At 41.2% G+C, this 19,636-nt stretch overlaps 1 protein-coding gene across 5 annotated transcripts in view; it reads left to right on the top strand.

Moving 5' to 3' along the window:
* Nucleotides 1-19,636, top strand: part of palm2akap2 (PALM2 and AKAP2 fusion) — a 352,841-nt gene that overhangs the window by 85,973 nt on the left and 247,232 nt on the right. Inside the window, exons 9-18 of one of the 5 annotated variants that reach the window (XR_013932551.1) lie at nucleotides 3,075-3,281; nucleotides 4,122-4,499; nucleotides 5,369-5,467; nucleotides 5,777-5,878; nucleotides 6,185-6,571; nucleotides 6,895-7,921; nucleotides 8,321-8,499; nucleotides 11,205-11,243; nucleotides 13,180-17,814; nucleotides 17,848-18,565. Coding sequence is in view for 3 of the 5 variants with exons in the window: in XM_080419795.1 (XP_080275921.1) it covers nucleotides 3,075-3,281; nucleotides 4,122-4,499; nucleotides 5,369-5,467; nucleotides 5,777-5,878; nucleotides 6,185-6,571; nucleotides 6,895-7,921; nucleotides 8,321-8,499; nucleotides 11,205-11,243; nucleotides 13,180-13,308 (2,547 nt within the window). In the remaining 2 variants the exon portion in view is untranslated. Of the gene's footprint in view, nucleotides 1-3,074; nucleotides 3,282-4,121; nucleotides 4,500-5,368; nucleotides 5,468-5,776; nucleotides 5,879-6,184; nucleotides 6,572-6,894; nucleotides 7,922-8,320; nucleotides 8,500-11,204; nucleotides 11,244-13,179; nucleotides 18,566-19,636 lie in introns of those variants that run through there. The other 4 variants (XR_013932550.1, XM_080419796.1, XM_080419795.1 and 1 more) reach the window with 4 other exon arrangements.

Genomic DNA, 19,636 nt, shown 5'->3' with positions numbered 1-19,636 from the left:
GGAGGGTTATGAGAGAGAGAAAGAGAGGCTAGAATGAGTGCTAGAATAAACTAGAGCGATTCACACAAATGTCTGTGTTTGCACAACCACGTGAACAACCAGGTGCACATCATTAAACCACACACACACATGCACATTAAACCACACACACATGCACATTAAACCACACGTACAACACACGCACATGCAATAAACCATGCGCACACATTAAACCACACAGACACATACTCAAAACACACATCACCTGCAGTGAGGTCATCGTCCTGTAACCTTGTGACCTCTTGACCTGTACAGAACAGAACAGAATGGGTAGAAAGCAGTAAAACACAAAGTCAATAGAGATGTGTGTCTATGGCCCAGAGACACACAAAACACCGACACATTGTGTAAACAGACCCGCTGTAAATGTAGCTTCTAACTAAACGAACCGTTAACCAAAAGGTCACACGTTTGACCCCTCCAACCGCTATGGTGTCCGCCAACCAAATACCAAGTGACCTTTGGCAACATACCGATGGTTTCCTTTGAATGTGATGAAGTAGGGTTAAGTTCCCACTATTTTAACAAGCCTGAGTTAGCTTTAGTCTTGTTTGAATGATTGCTTGCTTGATTGATTGATTAATTAATTGATTGATTGACGTTTTTATTGACAGAAATTAACATTATATTTGTACATATCTGTCAGAAGGATAAAACAGAAGAAAGCTCGAGAGCTTATTTCCGGGGTGGGGACCGAAGAAAGAAAAACAGAGAAACATGTCAAGGATAGGCAACAAAAGAAAAGATATACACATAGCATAATCCAGCTGGTACTGTATGTACAGTGAGGTTAGACATAAGGTTAAGGTGCATAGGGTTAGACACAAAGTCTGCCCAAATTTGGACTCACATCATAGATGCTGATGAAGTCATTCATGAAGCCATGCCATTATTAGAGCCCATTTTGTTCCACTTCCTATTGGTACACTGTGAAATCTTGAGTGTTCATTTAACTCTGAGCTGGGTGTACAAATGCACTATAGACTGAACAGTGCAAAATCACTCACTGACAAATAAAACAATGCGTACAGATCAACAAAATAAGAAATATGATACGTACAAAAATAGTGGCCTATACTACTTGACCCAGATCATCATGACAATTGCCGTAAAGCCGCATTGCAATACGTTGTGAGCTTGTAGATATTCTAACTTTGAAAAGAAAAAATAATTAATATTTTTAAGTTATGTTCACCTACTGTATGGACATTCCCAAAATAGGGACAGGTTGAAAGTAGTTAAATCTGGCTAATGAAACTCAAACCTACACACACCGTTCAGTAAGAGCTACATAAAGCCGAGGTTTGTAAAAACTAAAAATACATCCTCACTTCCTTCTCAAATGTTTCCTTTCCATAACACTGTTTATTTCCTTCTCTCTGTCTCTCTCTCTCCTGGCTCTGCTCTCTCTCCTGGCCACGCATTATGCAGCTATCAGAACTACATTTCCCAGTTGCTTGTTCACTGCTTTGAGAATGATGTAGCTTTGAAGTATTTCAGCTATTTATTTTTCTATATCCTTTAGCTGGGTAGCTTCACCAAAACTACATCACTATATTTTAAGTGGCACATAAGATAACACAGCAGATGTGTTTTGAGTACAGTTTGTCATCACAAAGAGAGAATTCTCTATCTCCGTCCATTTGTAAATTCTATATGTATGTATGTTTTATTCAATGGCTGAATGACATGACCTCAGACACATAGTTCAAAGTAGCTAGATTCTTTCATCAGTAATGTGTAGTGTAACAAGCTCCGTCTTTTGAAAGCTTCTACTGTAATTCAGATACTTTTGTGAGTGTTGTGAATTTGTTGGTCCCTGATGTGGTCCTTTTTTAGAGTTTTTTGCTCTAATTAAGGGTGGTGAGTGATGATTCAGTTGAGTGGCAAGCTTGGAGAACAAGATGACACCAGGCAGTATCACACAAGCTCTGATTGTTCTGAAGTTTATTAAGTACAGTACAGAGCATAATATCGTATGGATCTCAAAGGAAAAGAGTATGACGTGTATAATTACACAATAAAACATGATATTCTACAATGTAGATTAGTTGTCCTCCTTCAACAGTTGCATCTAGTATCATTGGGCATACAGTATCTGATAAAGCAGTGACAATGGTATCACAAGTACTGTATAATCAGTACAAGTAGATAAAGGTTAAGCACATCAAGCAGTAACTAGTAGTTTATTTATATACCATTTTGAAGTAGTAGTAGTATGTCCAACATACTTGCTGATAGTTGCAAGAAGGTCACATTTTCACCAGACAGTCTGCAATGAATGACTACATAATGCTGACTTTTCATTAATGCAATTAAATGCACCCATTCATGTCAGTAAATAACGTCAATACTGTTCCTCTGAGCGGTGGGTGGCTTTACTGTGGGTTTCATCACAGACTCTGGCCTGGTTTGTGGTGTAGGAGTAGTACAGTATGTGAAAGGGTGCCACCCAGTGGTGAAGATGAGTAGTTGTCTTACTGCTGCAGGAGAGGCTTGACTGGCCTAGTACTGCAATGCAGACAGACCAGGATTTGCATTTGTGTGTATGTGAGGGAGAGAGAGAGAGAGAAGGAGGAGGGTATGTAACATCTATTTCTCAACATATGGACATCTCATCTTCTTATTATTCTGTTCCAACCGACTGAAAACCTTACAACTCAGTATTCTGAGCTTGTCTTTCATATGGGGCTGCAACTATCAATTATTCTATCGATTATTCTATCCATTACTTTTTCGATTAATCGAATAATCAAGAAGCATGTTTTTTTTCCGACTAAATCGATTAGTCTGATAACCACTCTTTTATAATTTGCTGTACAACAATGTCATGCAACAATAGGGGACGATTGACCAGCACACATCACATTGTGTCCATAGCAAAGCGTGTGAGCTTGTAGATCGGCTAGTTTAGCAAATGTTTTCTTAAATCGATTGCTTCATTAAAATCGCTAACCTGAAAAACCTTTTTTCTGGTGTGTGGTGTGTGTGTGTGTGTGTGTGTGTGTGTGTGTGTGTGTGTCTGTGCGGAGCAGAAAGCGTGGCACGCAGCCCAAGATGTCAGTGACCCGGCGCCCAGAGAGCGAGCCCTGAAGAGTGTCAGTTTCCAGGAGTCTGTGAGCATCATTACCGACGGCCCTGCAGCCATCACCATGGAGTTTGAGAGCCCACAGATCCAACACGGCGGCCTCCACAGCAGCGACAGAATGAAACTAGAGAACACAGACACTGAGGTGGCACAGGTGAGCAGGTTCTTTTTTTTTTGTAGTTGTGGCGTTTAACCCATTAAGACCTGAGGCCGATTCTACAAATGCCTTCTAAATCATTAGTTCTCAAAAGTTTTCCGTAATTCAAAATTATTCAACATTTTTCAAACACTTTCAAGATTTTTTTTTTAATGTTTAATGTTCAAACTTGTGCGCTGCGAGTTTGTATATCTGCTATTTTTGAATAGCCAACGCTAAAATATAAAATGACACGGATGCTTTCCTGGTTTTAATGGGTACATTTTTAACCACTTTCAACTTGGCGTCCCTATTTTGGGCATGTCATTATCGAAGACAAATGTCCCAAAAATTTCAGACATTACTGAAAATAGCTGATTTGTTGTGAGCTTGTAGAATGGGTACTTTTGCTAAGCACATCATCGCTGTCAGGCTGAGACCTTTTTATTTATTTATTTCATAATTTAAAGCCCTATTTCATACTTTGTCTATTTCTATATCCCCCCCCTACCCCCCCCCCCTCCTTCATTTTCCTCTTTTGTATATATGTATTTTTTTTTTTCTCTCGTCATACCAGTAACCTGAAAGCTGATTGTATGACATTCTGTATAGTAGTGTGTATATCTGCCTGCCTCTTATATTTCATCATGATTTGTGTCCATGGGGTTCTCATCTTAAACAAGCTTAGTGCTTAATGAGGGTTTCCAGTTTAGTAGACCTTGTATTGTGAATTTGTACTTCCATGTACTGTTATGTACTGTCATGTACTATTCTCATGTCTTTCTAAATAAACTACATCAATCAATCAATCAATCTGTTAAATTTTATACAATGTCTGTTATTTATCTTCATTTCCAGGAGATCCGCTACCTGGACCAGGTTCTGGACGCGGCCTCAGACACACCCACTAATGGAAGCTCCTCCCCCTCAGAGCCAAACAAGGGCATCATCAGCATCGACGGGACCTCCCCTTCCGTCCATGTCTCCGCCTCCTCTCCTCTCGTCAACCATCCACCAATCACAGTGGAGGGCCAGAGGCAAACCACGTTCCTCGGCCAGGAAGACGCCGCCTTAAGAACCAATGGCCACGCGGCGCCGCAGGAGGAAATGGGGGGGCGGGGCGGCGGCGCACGCTTTGAACTGAGAGCCTTCCAGGAGGAGAGGAGACCCGCCAAGCTCTTCACCCCCGGAGAGGAGCAGGAGGTCAGGGTGAGGAGGACACGGCCAACAGAGGAGGTATATACATCAGATAAGATAACCCATTAACCCATTCAATCCGGGGAACGCATCTGTGTCGTTTTTCAGGATTTATTTGGCTATTCAAAAATAGCAGATATACAAGCTCGTACAAGCATGTAGATCTGCAAAAAAAAATTAAATAGTGAAAGTTTGTGCAAATCTTTGAATATATATATCTTTTAAAGCGAACATTTGTAAAATATTTTGTCTCTAGAAGCAAAGATTTGAGTTACAAATGTTCGCTTTAAAAAAAATATATATATTAAAAGATTTGCACAAACTTTCAAGATTTTTCAAAAATAGCAGATCTACAAGCTCATAGCGTATTGTATAGCACTCGGTGCTGTACAATATTTGCCTCTGAGATGTAGTGGAGTAGAAGTAAAAGTACTTGAAATACTCCAGTAAAGTAATAATCACACCCAGTGTGAAGTGGGCGGTGTGGTCACAGTGGTCATCACAGTGATGGAAGAAAAGTAATATTGTGGACCAACCATTGTACACCCCTAACTTAAAAAACCCCATAAATGTGTTTTTTTTAAGTGCATAGTCCTATTTATAGGGCTATGCACATGTGTCATGTTTCACTAGCCAATCACAGTCCTGAATAGACTGTGATTGGCCAATCACGGTGCAGGGTTAGGGGGGTACAATGGTGGCCAATCACAGCGCAGGGTTGGGGGGGTGCAATCGAATGTCGATGTCCAAACCTCACATATAGGGGCGGTTTCACCGCCCAAAAAATACCACAAAATTGCACTTAAGTACAGTACTTGAGTAAATGTACTTAGTTACTTTACACCACTGGCTGTGATAAACCGTGTGAAACCGGGAGATAAACTGTCTATATCCTCTCCTCTCCCCAGGTTCATGAGTTGGAACGTGAACGTCAGGAGCTCATCAAAGACCAAGCAGTGAAGAAGAACCCTGTGGGTGCCCAGCGCTGGTGGAACCCACCTCAGGAGGTATGTAGCTTTAGTAATGTTCTTTTTATTGAGAGGAACTTCTTTCTAAACCATTGTTCTCTGCCATACCAGTTTCAGTCCTATGCTCTCATATACTTTAATATAACAATAGGCTGGTTGTTTGACTGATATGATAGATAGATAGATAGATATATGATTGATTGATTGATTGATTGATTGATTGATTGATTGATTGATGGTCTGGGTTGGTTTAATGTATTGATTGATTGATTGATTGATTGATTGATTGATTGATTGATTGATTGATTGTTTGATTGATTGATTGATTGATTGATTGATTGATTGAAGGTCCCTTTGGAAGATCAGCTGGATGCAGAAAAACTTGAATCCCACAGAAAATACCAGGAAAGAAAACAACAAAAGCAAAGCCAGCCCTACACATTTTCACAGGTAACACTCACTCACTCACTCACTCACTCACTCACTCACTCACTCACTCACTCACTCACTCACTCACTCTCTCACACACACACACACACACACACACACACAACCTTAAACGAGATCCAATACTTGTTTCATTTGCCACCCCCCCAAAAAAAAAAAGATTTTACTGTGCAGAGGGGTGTGTGGGTGGGGTGGTATGAACTGGTATGAACTGAAAACATAGCTGATTGTTCACTTCATGGTATTTCTGTAATCAATAATTATTTTGGTGAGTCACCCTTTTTCCCCCCAAAATCTAACCAATCACAGCCCCAGTTGTCAGGACACCCGACAGTAGTGACCTTCGACCCAGAGCTGACCAGGAAGGAGGACATCATGGAGGAGCAGATCGACTTCACGGCTGCCAGGAAGCAGTTCCTCCTGGCCGGGTCTACAAAGAGAGACGTGACTCCTCAGATCTACTCTGCCAAGCCCTTCTCCAAACACACCGGCCCCGCCACCAGGGCCAGCCAGGGCCCAGGGGACCTCTTCTTGGCAGAAACCGGCGAGGACGAGGGGATCGGAGGAGAGTTCACGTGCGCGCGCGCCGTGATGACCATCCTGCGTGACGAGGAGGAAGGGAGGAGCCAATCGTACGCTTCCTTCCACCATGAGGAGTCTGACTCGGGACTGGACGAGCTGTCTATCCGCTCTCAGGTAAGGCTGCAACTATCGATTATATTTATCTATATATATCTTATTCTATATATATATATATATTATTTTTTTTTAATTATTTCCGAAGCGTGTTTTATTTGACAAATTGTTTTAGATTTTTTTTTTATCAGCAATATTAATTTTGTTTGATTAACCACTTACTTAATGTGATGTAGAGCTTGTGAGCCTGTAGATCAACTATGTTCAAAGTTTACTGTTACAAAAAAAGAACTCGATTATTTTATTAAACTAGATTTTTTTTTTGCATATATATAATCGATTCAATTGATTAGATCTATTAACTGTTGCACCCTTCCTCTCAGGACACCACCATCTTCAGCCTGGACAACATCTCCGACAGCGGTGCTTCTCTGCCCCCCACCCCGCTGCCCCTCACTCCCGTGTCGCCCCCTACCCCTCAGCCCGCCACGCCGGTCAACGGGCGTAACAGCGTCAGTCCGACGGAAGAGGACCTGGAGTACCACGCCGGCCTCCTGGTGCACGACGCCATCCAGAACGCCCTGGCAGCGCAGAACGGAGACCACTGGCACCCGTCGTCGTCCGCCTCCTCTCCCTCTCCTCCCCGGCCCGCTGCCGCCGTCTCTGCCGAGATCTCCCCTCTGTCCATTAGCCCGGCGCCTGCCTTTTCCTCCCCCGTGTCCTCCAGTCCGGTTCCACCGCACCCCTCCCCTCAGCCGGAGGTTCAAGAACCTACCCGGGAAGGTTCCTCCGTCTCTCTGCAGGAGGAGCACCGGTCTCCGGTGTCAACGGAGCAGCAGCGTCAGCGCCAGAACCCGTCTCCGTCCCCTCCCCAGACCCAGGCCATCTCCCCTCCGCAGAGGCCCAGAGACGGCGGGGGACCCCGGATCAAGATCCAGTCCTCTTACGCCAGGGCGCTCGCCGCCTCGACCCCGGCGCCGGCCCCGGCCCCGGAGCCGGTGGCCCCCGTTCCCAGGCCGACCCCCGTCTACCGGCCCCCGTCTCCCCCGAGTCCGGAGCAGCCGGAGTTCAGCTACTTCAGCAAGTACTCGGAGGCGGCCGAGCTGCGCAGCACGGCGGCGGCGCCGCGCGGCCCCGAGGCGGCGGAGGCCGCCGCCAGCGGGCCGTTCCGCCTCCGCTCCAGGAAACAGCGCACCCTGTCCATGATCGAGGAGGAGATCCGAGCCGCGCAGCAGAGGGAGGAGGAGCTTAAGAAGCAGAGGGACGCGCAGCCCGTCATCACCGTCCGCCATTGCGCGGGGGGACCCGTGCGGACGGGGGTGATGCGGCCAAACACCATGTCAGCAGCGGATAAGAAGAAGAGCAACAGCCTGCCGGCCCGGCTCACCCTGACGGCCAGGACAGCACCAGGTGAGTTTCTTCTAACAGTAGTTACTAAACCGCTTAAACCCTCTAAAATGGACCTGAGTTGGCTCTGTACTTGGTCGACGATTGACAAGCACACAAGCTTGTCGATTAGGCTATTTGTGTGTGTGTGTGTGTGTGTGTGTGCGCGTGCATGCCTGTGTGTGTCCTTACAAATATATATTTCTTCTGGCAGTTGTCTTGTATATTTTGAAGCATAAATGTGAAATACTGCCACCTCTTATTTTTTTCTACCATTTACTGTTTAATAAATGAATACATTTCTTAAAGGAATATGGAAACAATTATTGTTGCATTATATTACAATGTTTAAAGAAAAAACACACTGTTTTCTCTGAACAACTGCATGGTGACACCACTCTGCGTGTTCTCTGTGACCTCCAGGGAAGATCGAGAAGGTTCGCCCTGCACCGCCCGTCTCCCCCTCCACCTCCGAGGGGGCGCTGTCTGACGCCGGCAGCGAGGACTCCAGCGGCTCCAAGACCAAGAACTTCATGCAGACACTGATGGAGGACTATGAGACACACAAGGTGAAGAAGAAGGAGAACATGGAGGACAACAGTGTAAGTATTTCAATTATGAACGTCATCTGGTGAAAGGGAATAAAAGTAAAAGGGAAAGAAGGACAGAGAGAGAGAGCAAGGGGAGGAAGAGGGAGAGGAGAGAAATGTTGATATAGGAGAGAGCGCGAGAGAGGATAAAAATAGAGAAAGAGGAGAAAGAGAGAGGGGAAAAAAAGAGCTTCATCCAAATATGCAATATATTGCCTACTGTCACACATCACAATTGTGAGTTGATTTAACTCAAACTAATATAGGGTTTACTGTACGTTGTAAAGTAAAGTATGTAAGCCGTGACACCTATGCCCTATGGGCCATGTGGCCCATAGGGCAGGACTCAGGAGCCTATCTCCTGTTTCTATAAAGACAAGCACAGGGAAGTACAGTTCAATACAAGGTCTGTTAAGAGGATTTAAAACCCAAGAAAGCACTATATGGCTTGTTTCCATTGGGGTCCTTTGTACTCAATTGATCGAAACATTTAATGACAGGCAAATATACACTACTATGCAAAAACATCATATAAACGGGTAGAAATTGAAAATTAAAATATGTACAGGATATGACACTAGTATGTCGCAGGGACTAACCCCAATCCAACCCAGCATTGGGTCCCATTTTCTTGTATGACCCGGCCGGGGAATCGAATCCCGACCTCCCAATCTCAGGGCAGACAGTGTAGTCTAACCACAAGGCCGGTGAACATTGTAAAGTCCTGAGTGTTAATTTTAACTCTTAAGTGTGTGCAGATGGAACCAAATGGACACTCTTAAATCTCTTTCCCCTTCAATGACAACCAAAAAGACACAGTAGAATGTGTATATTTATTTTTGCTCTTAAAGGTTAGATCACTTGGTTGTGAATAGCTGTATTGTACTAGCTAATGCAAAGGTTACTAGGTATTAAACGTTATCAACTGTATTAATTCACCCATTCAAACCGGGAAAGCATCTGTGTCATTTTAGATTTTTTTTGCGTTGGCTATTCAACAATAGCAGATATACAAGCTCACAGCGCGTCACTTCGTGCCGCACTGCGATCTTGTAGATCTGCTATTTTTGAACATTTTTGAAAAATCTTGAAAGTATGATTTAGAAGCCATTTGTAGAATCGGCCTCTGGCCTTATAATAATAAAATTTTAAATATTACGGTCCATTTGGTACCACTTACACACTCTCAGAGTTACATTGCCACGGGGGAATTGACAATGCAGGGGTTTTCCCAGTCTAACAGGGATGTGAAAGTGAAGGGAAAATCAGAACAGTGGGGGATTTCAGTGATGACGTCATCGTCTAGGAAGATTACATCACCCTGTGTTCTCCCTTCTAATACAGTTATTTACTTCTAATTTCTAGAATATTTCAATACCTGCAGTAGTAACTTTGAATACCTTGTAACTTACTTACACTGTGGAGCAGCCTTGATACCAGTGTCAAACTGACAACCAATCTGAGGTCTTTTAAGCAGCAGACTAAAGCTTGGCTGTTAGAAAAGGTTCCTCTCTAAAAAGGTTGTTTGTCTAGGGATAGATAGTGGAGCATTTGTTTTTTATTTATGTTACTGTCATTTATTTTGTTTTTAACTTATTAATTGTAGCTTGTGAGAGACGACCACAATGGTGACCACAAATAAGTCTTAGGACTTTATTGTGTTATCCTCGAACTGCTGTAACCTTGTGGTTTCATTGCATTTGAAATGAAATCGATATCTGATCTAGAAGCGAAAGGTAAAATATTGTCAACAAAAACGAGCTCACAAATTCACGTGAGCGTGTAATAGCGCTACTATTTTGTCCTCCCCAGAATAGGGATGCTTTAAAACCTCAAGTGATTGAGTCAGCATACAGTTTTACATTCTCACAGTCAAACTTCTCTTACCCCTCCAGTTAATGATGCCAACTGACTTTCTGTTCCACAATGAAACTGGGTGAAGGTGTAATAATCCATTAAGACCGGGAACGTCTCTTTTTAAGATTTCTTTGGCCATTCAAAAATAGCAGATCTACAAGCACACGAGCTTGTAGATTCTTTTGTTTTTGTTTTTGAAAAATCGTGGGAAAATTTGTGAAAATCTTATGATTACAATACATATAATTTTTGGGGTCCTTGAAATGGAAAAGTTGGAGCACCACTGATATAGCAACATAATTTTTCTTGTACATCTGCTATTTTTTTCAAAAATAGCAGATGTACAAGCTATGAGCTTGTATATCTGCTAGTTTTTTAAAAGCCAAAGAAATCTTAAAATGACACAGATGTGTTCCCGGATTGAATGGGACTGAATGGGTGTACTAGTGTTGTCCTTTCCTATTTATTGGTATCACCACATGTATCGGCATTGAAAACAAAAAATTCTAAGTTTTAAAGAAAACAATACACTTTTTTTTGTTTTACATATATATATATTTTATAAATATTCATATTAATGTTGTGTTGTCATTAAAATCTTAGTATTTTTATTCAATTATTTGGGGGCCCATGTGCAATATCATGACAGCCCAACCTGTGGGACCCAGGCCCACAGCTTGGGAATCGCTGGTACAGAGCTATTTATTTGACCTTGCTTCAATACTTGGGAGTTTTTCTTTTCAAATGTGATACTTTTCCTCTGAAGTTATTGTTGTTGTTGTTGTTGTTGTTGTTGATACCTGATGTCATCACACATGTTGACTGTGTGTACTGTTGACTCTCTCCTGCTGGTCGCTCAGTATGCCCGTATGTTGCTGGCTAACGAGGTAACCATTGAGGTAGCTGTCCTGTCACACACCTGTACCTGCTGCACACCTGTACACCTGTACACACCTGTGTCAAATTGACATCTCTGCCTAACACTAATCTTCATTGTGCCTTTATTGCCTACTGTATGTCTTCAGCCTATCAATGCTTGTTACATTCCAAAATCACTTTCTGCCAGCCTAAGTCAGGTAGAAATGATGTTTGAATGTAACATGTAAGCATTCTGATAGGCATGAGGACATGGGTGAATCAGCAGTGTTAGGAGAGTAGAGTTAGCAGAATTAAATAAAGGCAGATAAACATGACTTTGGCAAAATTAGTTTTTTTCTCATGATTGCCTAAGTCAACTTGATGACTTGGCAGATAGTGATTTGTCATTTCTTCTTTTCTGAAAACCTCAAAGATATGACTTGTATGACAATTATGCTATGAGGCATATAGATATAGATATAGATATAGATGTAGATATAGATATAGATATAGATATAGATATAGATATATAGAGATAGATAGATAGATAGATAGATAGATAGATAGATAGATAGATAGATAGATAGATAGATAGATAGATAGATATGTGTGTGTGTACTGTGTATGTATACAGTATAATATATATGCAAACATACATGCGCGCACATTTAAACAAACACATGGATACATTTGTACAGGTCTGCTTAATTGTTTTGTTTTGTTCTGTGGTGTTGATGCAGCATGTGCTTATCCATGCATTTTATATGACCTTTGACCCTTCAAGTCAGCATGTTTGCACACAGACACACACACACACGCGTCACACGCGCGCGCGCACACGCACGCACGCACGCACGCACACACACACACATGGGCAATTTGTATTCCTATATTAATCTATATTTGTTTGTTTAATAATATAACATAATGTATAGCAATAAAGTTAAATCAACAAACAGTCATCTGAGTCAAATTTTACTCAATGAGTTTAGTGGGTTGACATAAATGGGGTCAGTTATGTTGTTAGCAACTATTATTATCTAGTCCTGAGTATTGCGTACACATTACCATGACAGCAGCAGCAGCAAAACATTACTAAACAAACAGCATTATCAAGATATTATCATTAAAAACAACACAGACCAGCCCCACCCCTCTCCCTACCGTGTGTGTGTGTGTGTGTGTGTGTGTGTGTGTGTGTGTGTGTGTGTGTGTGTGTGCGTGCGTGCGTGCGTGCGTGCGTGCGTGCGTGCGTGCGTGCGTGCGTGCGTGCGTGCGTGGGTGTGCTCGTGCGTGCGTGCGTGTGCTGCATGTGTGTGTTTGTACCTTCATTTGTAGGTCCTGGTGGATGAAGGGGAGATAATTATTTGATGTTCAAGCATGAACCTTTGTGTGTGTGTGTGTGTGTGTGTGTGGGGGGGGGGGGGGGGGGGGCACATAGTTTTTGTCAAATACTTGAGGTGCGCTTGATTTATGGGGATTAACAGTATAGGTGGGCACAGTATTAGTTGGGCTGTGCAAAGTGAGTACAGAGCTATTATAATGAATCTGTCTGTCTGTCTGTATGTCTGTCTGTCTGTCTGTCTGTCTGTCTGTCAGTGTTCATATACTGTATGTCAATCTGTCCAGCTCAGCTCTGTACACCTCTAGGTTGTCGTTTAAATGTGATCATTGATTACTACAGAAGCTTAATGAAGCGCACCCAAAGTGTTTGAAACTGAATGCATGTGGTTTGTTTTGCTGTTTACACCTTAGAAGATGTTATGACAGGGTAACCACATACACTGCAAAATCCTCAGTGTTCATTTAACTCCGAGAGCGTGCAAAATCTGCAAATGTAACCGAATGGACCCGGTACATTTGTACATTCTCGGAGTTGCAAAAGGATAAATTGACACTGAGGATTCTACTGTGTTACACAGCTTCCTGCCATGAATGTGACTCCCTCTGATTCGCTGGTTCTCCTGTGATTGGCAGGTGCTGGAGGCCACTCGCGTCACCAGGAGGAAGAGCAACATGGCACTGAAGTGGGAGGCTGGTATCTATGCCAACGAGGACGGTGATCAAGAAGAGGAAGAAGAAGAGGAAGAGGAGGAAGAGGAGTAAACTGCTCCTTTTTGAGGGACAGAAGGAAGAGAGGAGGAAGGGAAGAAGAAGAGCGGAGGAAAAGGAGTACATTTCTCATTTTTGAGGAGGAAGTGGAGAAGGAAGAGAGGAAGGGTGAAGTTGAAAGAATCAGGACGACCAGCAGTATTTATTTTACTTATAGTATTCCGATGATCACATGACCCACTGGCTTGACCAATGGGGCACCCATCCTGGAGATGTAACGACTTGTGATTGGCTGACTAGAGGTTTTGAGGGCGTGGCTAATGGTTTGGAGTGTTATGATGTGGAATCGTGTTGGCCCCAGTGGAAACTGACACTAGATAATCTCAATGACTTGAAAAAAAGGCAATGCAAGAGATACAGTACAAAGAAGATAATTTTCTGGCGGTTTTAGAGCCTTCTGACAGTGCTTTTTACATTGGAGACATTTTGACAAGCTGGTATAAACTAAAATACTTGGATGTATCTTTGGATATCTCACACATTACAAACACATTGCGATCCATGAAGTAGGAGCTCAACTCTAAGGATTCACTCAAGGTCAGGGAAGTGTTCTGACAGTCGTTAAAAAAAAAGGACCAGGTGTGATTTCTTGATTTAAAGTTAATCCTGTTTTTCCAGTGTTTTACATTATGGGGATGGATTTAGCCTTCCATCAGAAACAGAATGCTAAAGATGAAGTGATGTTTTTTGAAATGGAGAGGAGTAAATGTTAATTGGTTAGTGATTCTACAAACCAAAAGCCTGTGTATGAAAGGAGAACAGAGAAGTGGGTTCACCCACCACAATAAATCACTTCAACAGACCTTCAAAAATACTTTTAGAATGTTTTTTAGAAAAGCCATTATCTGAGCAAAGACAATCAGTAGACGTGTCCCTGGTTATGAACTCTTGAGGACCTATTAAAAATAATGGCTTCCAGGGACATTTTTGTGTGTGCAAAACTATGTCCTATAAGGCCACAAAGTCATTTATTCTGGATTCTGGAAATATCATCAACAGACTTTAGTTATCAGCATCACTTGCTCTGAGAGTCTAAACTGGTTAGAGCAGCTGTCGAGGTTTAAATCCCTGCCGCCGTGTGTTCTGTTGAAGTGCCCTTGAGCAAGACACTGAATCCTGACCTGCTCGCGCAATATAAGGCACTCTGATTTAAGAGTGCCAGCTAAATGCCTAAAATTAAACATGAAATGTATGATATTAATGTGTGCCTATCAGCGTGAAATGTCTGTTCAGGGTCAGTCGAAAACCCATCTTCCATCTCATCCTTTCAAAATATGAACTGTAAAAGTGGGGAAATGATTTGTTTAAAGCCAACCTCAGATCGATCTACCATCGACGGTATTAAACTGCAGATGCAAGTTCTCGCTACACTTATGTCTGTAATCTCTTCTGGAGATTATGTCACTGTTTTTGAATGCATGACATGTAATATTTTATCTTCTCCTCTACTACCGTTACTGCAGTCTCTGTATGCTTAGAGTAAAAGTGAATATCTGGTATGACCACAGTTGATAGATGGTTTATGAACACTAAACTTCACTATATGAGTGACTTTTCTTCTCTAAATCACAATAGAGAGTTTAAGAAGCACTGCGGGTCATGTTGGGAGTCACTGCAATGTGTGAGTCTATCAATTAAAGTATTGGGTAGGAAGATTTTGTATTCTGAAAAAAGAAAATCATTTATTTTATCTTTACTGGCGATGTCGCTTCATTGACTTGTGCTTTTTGTGTTAGTCAGTTGCTATATGTAATATACTGAACTATGAGGTAGGATGTGTATTTGATCTATGAATATGAATGCTAGAAATTCATTGGGGCAACTGCATTATATCTAATAGATCATGTTAGCTGTGGAGAAGGTTGAATGAGAAAAATATTATATATAATTTCTTTTCCTTTTTTAAGTTGTTAAACCAGTGTGTTGGAAGAGGCACAAGTATTCAAACCTCTTTCTAAAACTATTTAAGAATAATATTTCTAAGTTACTTTGCATGAAATTGTATACTTTTTTAACTGTTCATAACACTCGAGGAAACAATGAGTTAGGGTCAAGGGTTCATGTTGATGGGCTGTTTTCGTTGGAAAAGCTTAGAATTCTCCACAAATGTAAAATCCTCAGTGATAATTTCACTCAAGAGTTAAATGAACAGTGAGGACTTTAGAGCTACGCAGTCAGTTTTATGCCAATTTTGATGTGACCTTTGACATCGCTGTGCCCCAACAATAAGTGAAGGGGAAGCAGATTATTATATTATATTATAATTATAGATTAATTATATATTATGAGACTCAAATGAAACTCAAACTTCTGTTATATAAACTCTAATTTATACTTCGGTGTACAACACTCTCATGGATCAAAGTATAAATGAACCTTAAGTCAAATTAAATTATTCTGTGGACTAGAAAGGCAGAAATGTGTGTGTGTGTGTGTGTGTGTGTGTGTGTGTGTGTGTGTGTGTGTGTGTGTGTGTGTGTGTGTGTGTGTGTGTGTGTGTGTGTGTGTGTGTGTGTGTGTGTGTGTGTGTGTGTGTGTGTGTGTGTGTGTGTGCGCTCGTGCGCACGCATGCATGTGGGTGTGCGTGTATGTATTGCATGGTAGGGTTTAGTGTCAACACAGAGCAAATTATTTTGAAGGGAATTGAGTACATTCTTCTAGCCAATGGGATTTGTCATATATGGGCGATTAATTAGATGTTAAGATGTTGTTTAAACCACTTTATTCGTCGAATCTTTTGAGTCTTTCCTCTTTTGATTCTCATGGGTGTTGAAGTTTGGTACCTTAATGTTAACATTGAGGCCAATTTGTGAGACTCAACCAATAAAGAGAGACGGTCAGATATTTTGCAAGACTGATGACGTGACCATAAACTCACTGAGACACTGAATCCTGTCCCAGCTGTCACTCCAAACTCTCTTAACCACTTGAACCCTAGCGTCCCTATTCTGGGGCCAAAACCAACCAAGTGACTATCTATTTGCCCTGGCTTCAACAACTCTACAATCAATCAATCTTTATTGTCACAACACACAGTTGCAAAGTAAAAGAGTGGGTGACATTCTTCTTTTTTTTGCGACTTCTCATAGTTTGCAGATAAAGGAAGAGTTAAAATATGGAAAAGAGAATAGAACAGTACTATACAAGTCATGGATAAATATATTTTAAAAAGAGCATTTAGTATAAAAATCACAGTTTTCATATGTCTTCTTCCCTCAAGATTAGTCTTTTCTTTGGAAATATATTGAATAATATATTATCTCAAAAGTATTAATTTAATGGGCTAATCTTCCTTTATGTGGCAGTTATTTCATCAGAGAGAAACAGTGGTTCTATGAGAGCATGTGAATATGGAGGTGCTGATATTGTGGTGGAAAAAGTACTCAAATTTTTTACTTATGTAAATACTCTGTTACAAGTGAAAGTCTGGTATTCAAAATGTACTTGAGTAAAAGTACAAAAGTCTCTGCATCAAAATATACTTTAAGTACCAAAAGTAAAAGTACTCATTATGCAGAATGTCCCAAGTTTTTAAAGACATCTTTTGAAAATAGCAGATCTACAAGCTCACAATGCTTCGCATTGCGATGCTTTGTGAGCTTGTAGGCTTTTTTCAAATGGACGAAATGTATATAGGGCTGAAGTGGTTACTGTATGTTTTGTAATAATAATCCAAATCTGCAAAGTAACTAGTAACTAAAGTTTTGAAATAATTGGAAGGGAGTAAAAGTATAATATTTGCCTCTGAGATGTAGTGGAGTAGAAGAAAAAGTATTGCAAATTGGAAATACTCCAGTAAAGTAAAACATTCCTCAAAACTGTACTTAAGTACCGTACTTGAGGAAATGTACTTACAGTATATGGCATGAAGAACACGATGACAGACTGAAAGACAATAGAATAATCGCTAAGAAGATAATCGATACGTGCAGATGAGAAGACATGTGAATGAGGTGTGGATGTTGCTGCTTCGCACTTATGCCTGATTTTGTTATGACAAAAATGGCAAATCTACAAGCTGACAATGCTTCCCAATCTGACTGTGTGACCAGAACAGAAGAGACCCCCCCCCTCTTTTGTTTTTCTTTTGAAACAACATTGAAGACAAATGTATACTCTGTGGTATGAGAAAACGTTCTATTGAAAAATGTGTGAGTGTGGAACACGTTTGAAGAATAATTCAGTTTTTCAAAATGCGTCAATGATACCACACTGCCTTTTGACGAAGTATGAATTATTAAGTCATTCCAAATGTATGAAATAATTTGATGACATGATGCAGATGATATTTATTTAAGTATTTGGGGGATGTGTTTGTAGGGAACATGCAGGACAAGAAGTGTGTTTTAGGACAAATGACAGAAATAGATTATAATGGTTTTAGTTTTGCAACGGCCTACTTTTCAATGCCATGCTTACAGTAGGCGCAACATCGAATTGCTACAACTGTGTGTGTGTGTGTGTGTGTGTGTGTGTGTGTGTGTGTGTGTGTGTGTGTGTGTGTGTGTGTGTGTGTGTGTGCGAGCGTGCGAGCGTGTGTGTGTCTGAAAGAGTGAAAAAGACAGAGATACATGTTGACAATATTAGAACACAACTGCTCTTCCCCTGTGTACTGTAGCCACACACATGCACGCACACACGCACGCACGCACGCACGCACGCACGCACGCACGCACGCACGCACACACACACACACACACACACACACACACACACACACACACACACACACACACACACAGAACAATGAATCTGCCAAGTGATTAGGTGAAGAACTTATTGTCATAACTGCAGTTTTTCGGCTGAACTGCTTCTGAAATGCTTCTGAACAACAACATCGACACAACAAAGAATTACAAGTTTGGGGGTTAAGATTATTATTATTATTATTATTATTATTATTATTATTACCATGGTTCTGTTCTATGACATAACGCTGGGGAGATTACTTTATTTATCATGAGTAGGCTTGTTTTGCTACACCTGACAGTTCTGGAGGGGTGGAGCCACTCGGCACCAAAGCACAGCCAGTATTTTATTTTGTTTAATTTCATGTCTTTTTGTTTTCTTTTTTCTTTTTGTGTGATGAAGCAATCCTACTATATGCTTTATTTCCTATGTTAACCACTTGTATGCTCATATTCTGGTATGTTATTTTATAGCACAATGTTAAGTCTCACACTTATACACCCACTATATTATATAAATATATATATTATGGATATTTTCTCATTAAAAACAAAACTTGTAACTGTGGTTTCCGAGTGTTTTATTTGCATGTATTAGCTATGACCCCTGGCCTTATGATTGTACACAGTAACATCCTCATTGTTGATTTAATTCTATTCTAAGTGTTCATTAGGGTTAAATTAACACTTAACTGTGTGATGTAGAGATGCTTACATTGTGGTTGTCTTAAGATTAGAATCCAACCACACCATCCCATACCCTGAACTATTGTTATAGTAGCCTATATTTATCTGTTCATAGCCTGTCTCTCTAAAATGAACTACTGTCATAATCATAATCAGTCTTAAATCAGTATTTATTGTCCCATAGGGAAATTCAGTCTCACAGTCTGTGGAATTTGCTATTGTGACTGCTAAATATACTGTCTTACAGTAGGCTATATTAATCAGACCCCTGGGGGTCCTCGGGGCCTACTTTGAGAGCCACTGTGTGCCCATGTATCTCTCAGCTGAACTATTTTACATTATTTATCAGAATAGAAACAAAGATGAAAGGATTCCCACTACTATATATAACACATGTTAAAAGCAGTGTTAAAAAAAGTGAATAACCATGATCCTGATTGGACATTCCTCACTTGGGTTTTTGTAGCCTATCTTTTAGAAAATAATAAATCACAATAAAATAGACAAAGGAATAATGAATGTAACCATAACGCACACGCGCGCGCGCGCGCGCACACACACACACACACACACGCACGCACGCACGCACGCACACACACACACACACACACACACACACACACACACACAGACGCACGCACGCACGCACGCACGCACGCACACACACACACACACACACACACACACACACACACACACACACACACACACACACACACACACACACACACACACACGGAGAGAGATTTGTCATTGGTTTGTCATCAGACGCATGAGGAACTGGGCGGGTCGAAACAGTCCAGGTTTGACCACATTTCTAGGCTGCAATCCTAACAGCCATGTCGGCTTATTATAAGCGACTTTGGGCTTGTTTTTTCTGTAAAGTTGCTTGTAAATATTGCGTTGGCGTTTTTTTTTGTGGCTTGTTTCTTTTTTTTCTTTTTTCT

This window comes from Gymnoscopelus braueri, assembly GCF_963280865.1.
Source record: "Gymnoscopelus braueri genome assembly, chromosome: 22".
Lineage (NCBI taxonomy): Eukaryota > Metazoa > Chordata > Actinopteri > Myctophiformes > Myctophidae > Gymnoscopelus > Gymnoscopelus braueri.
This window is presented reverse-complemented; position numbering and strand designations above follow the sequence as displayed.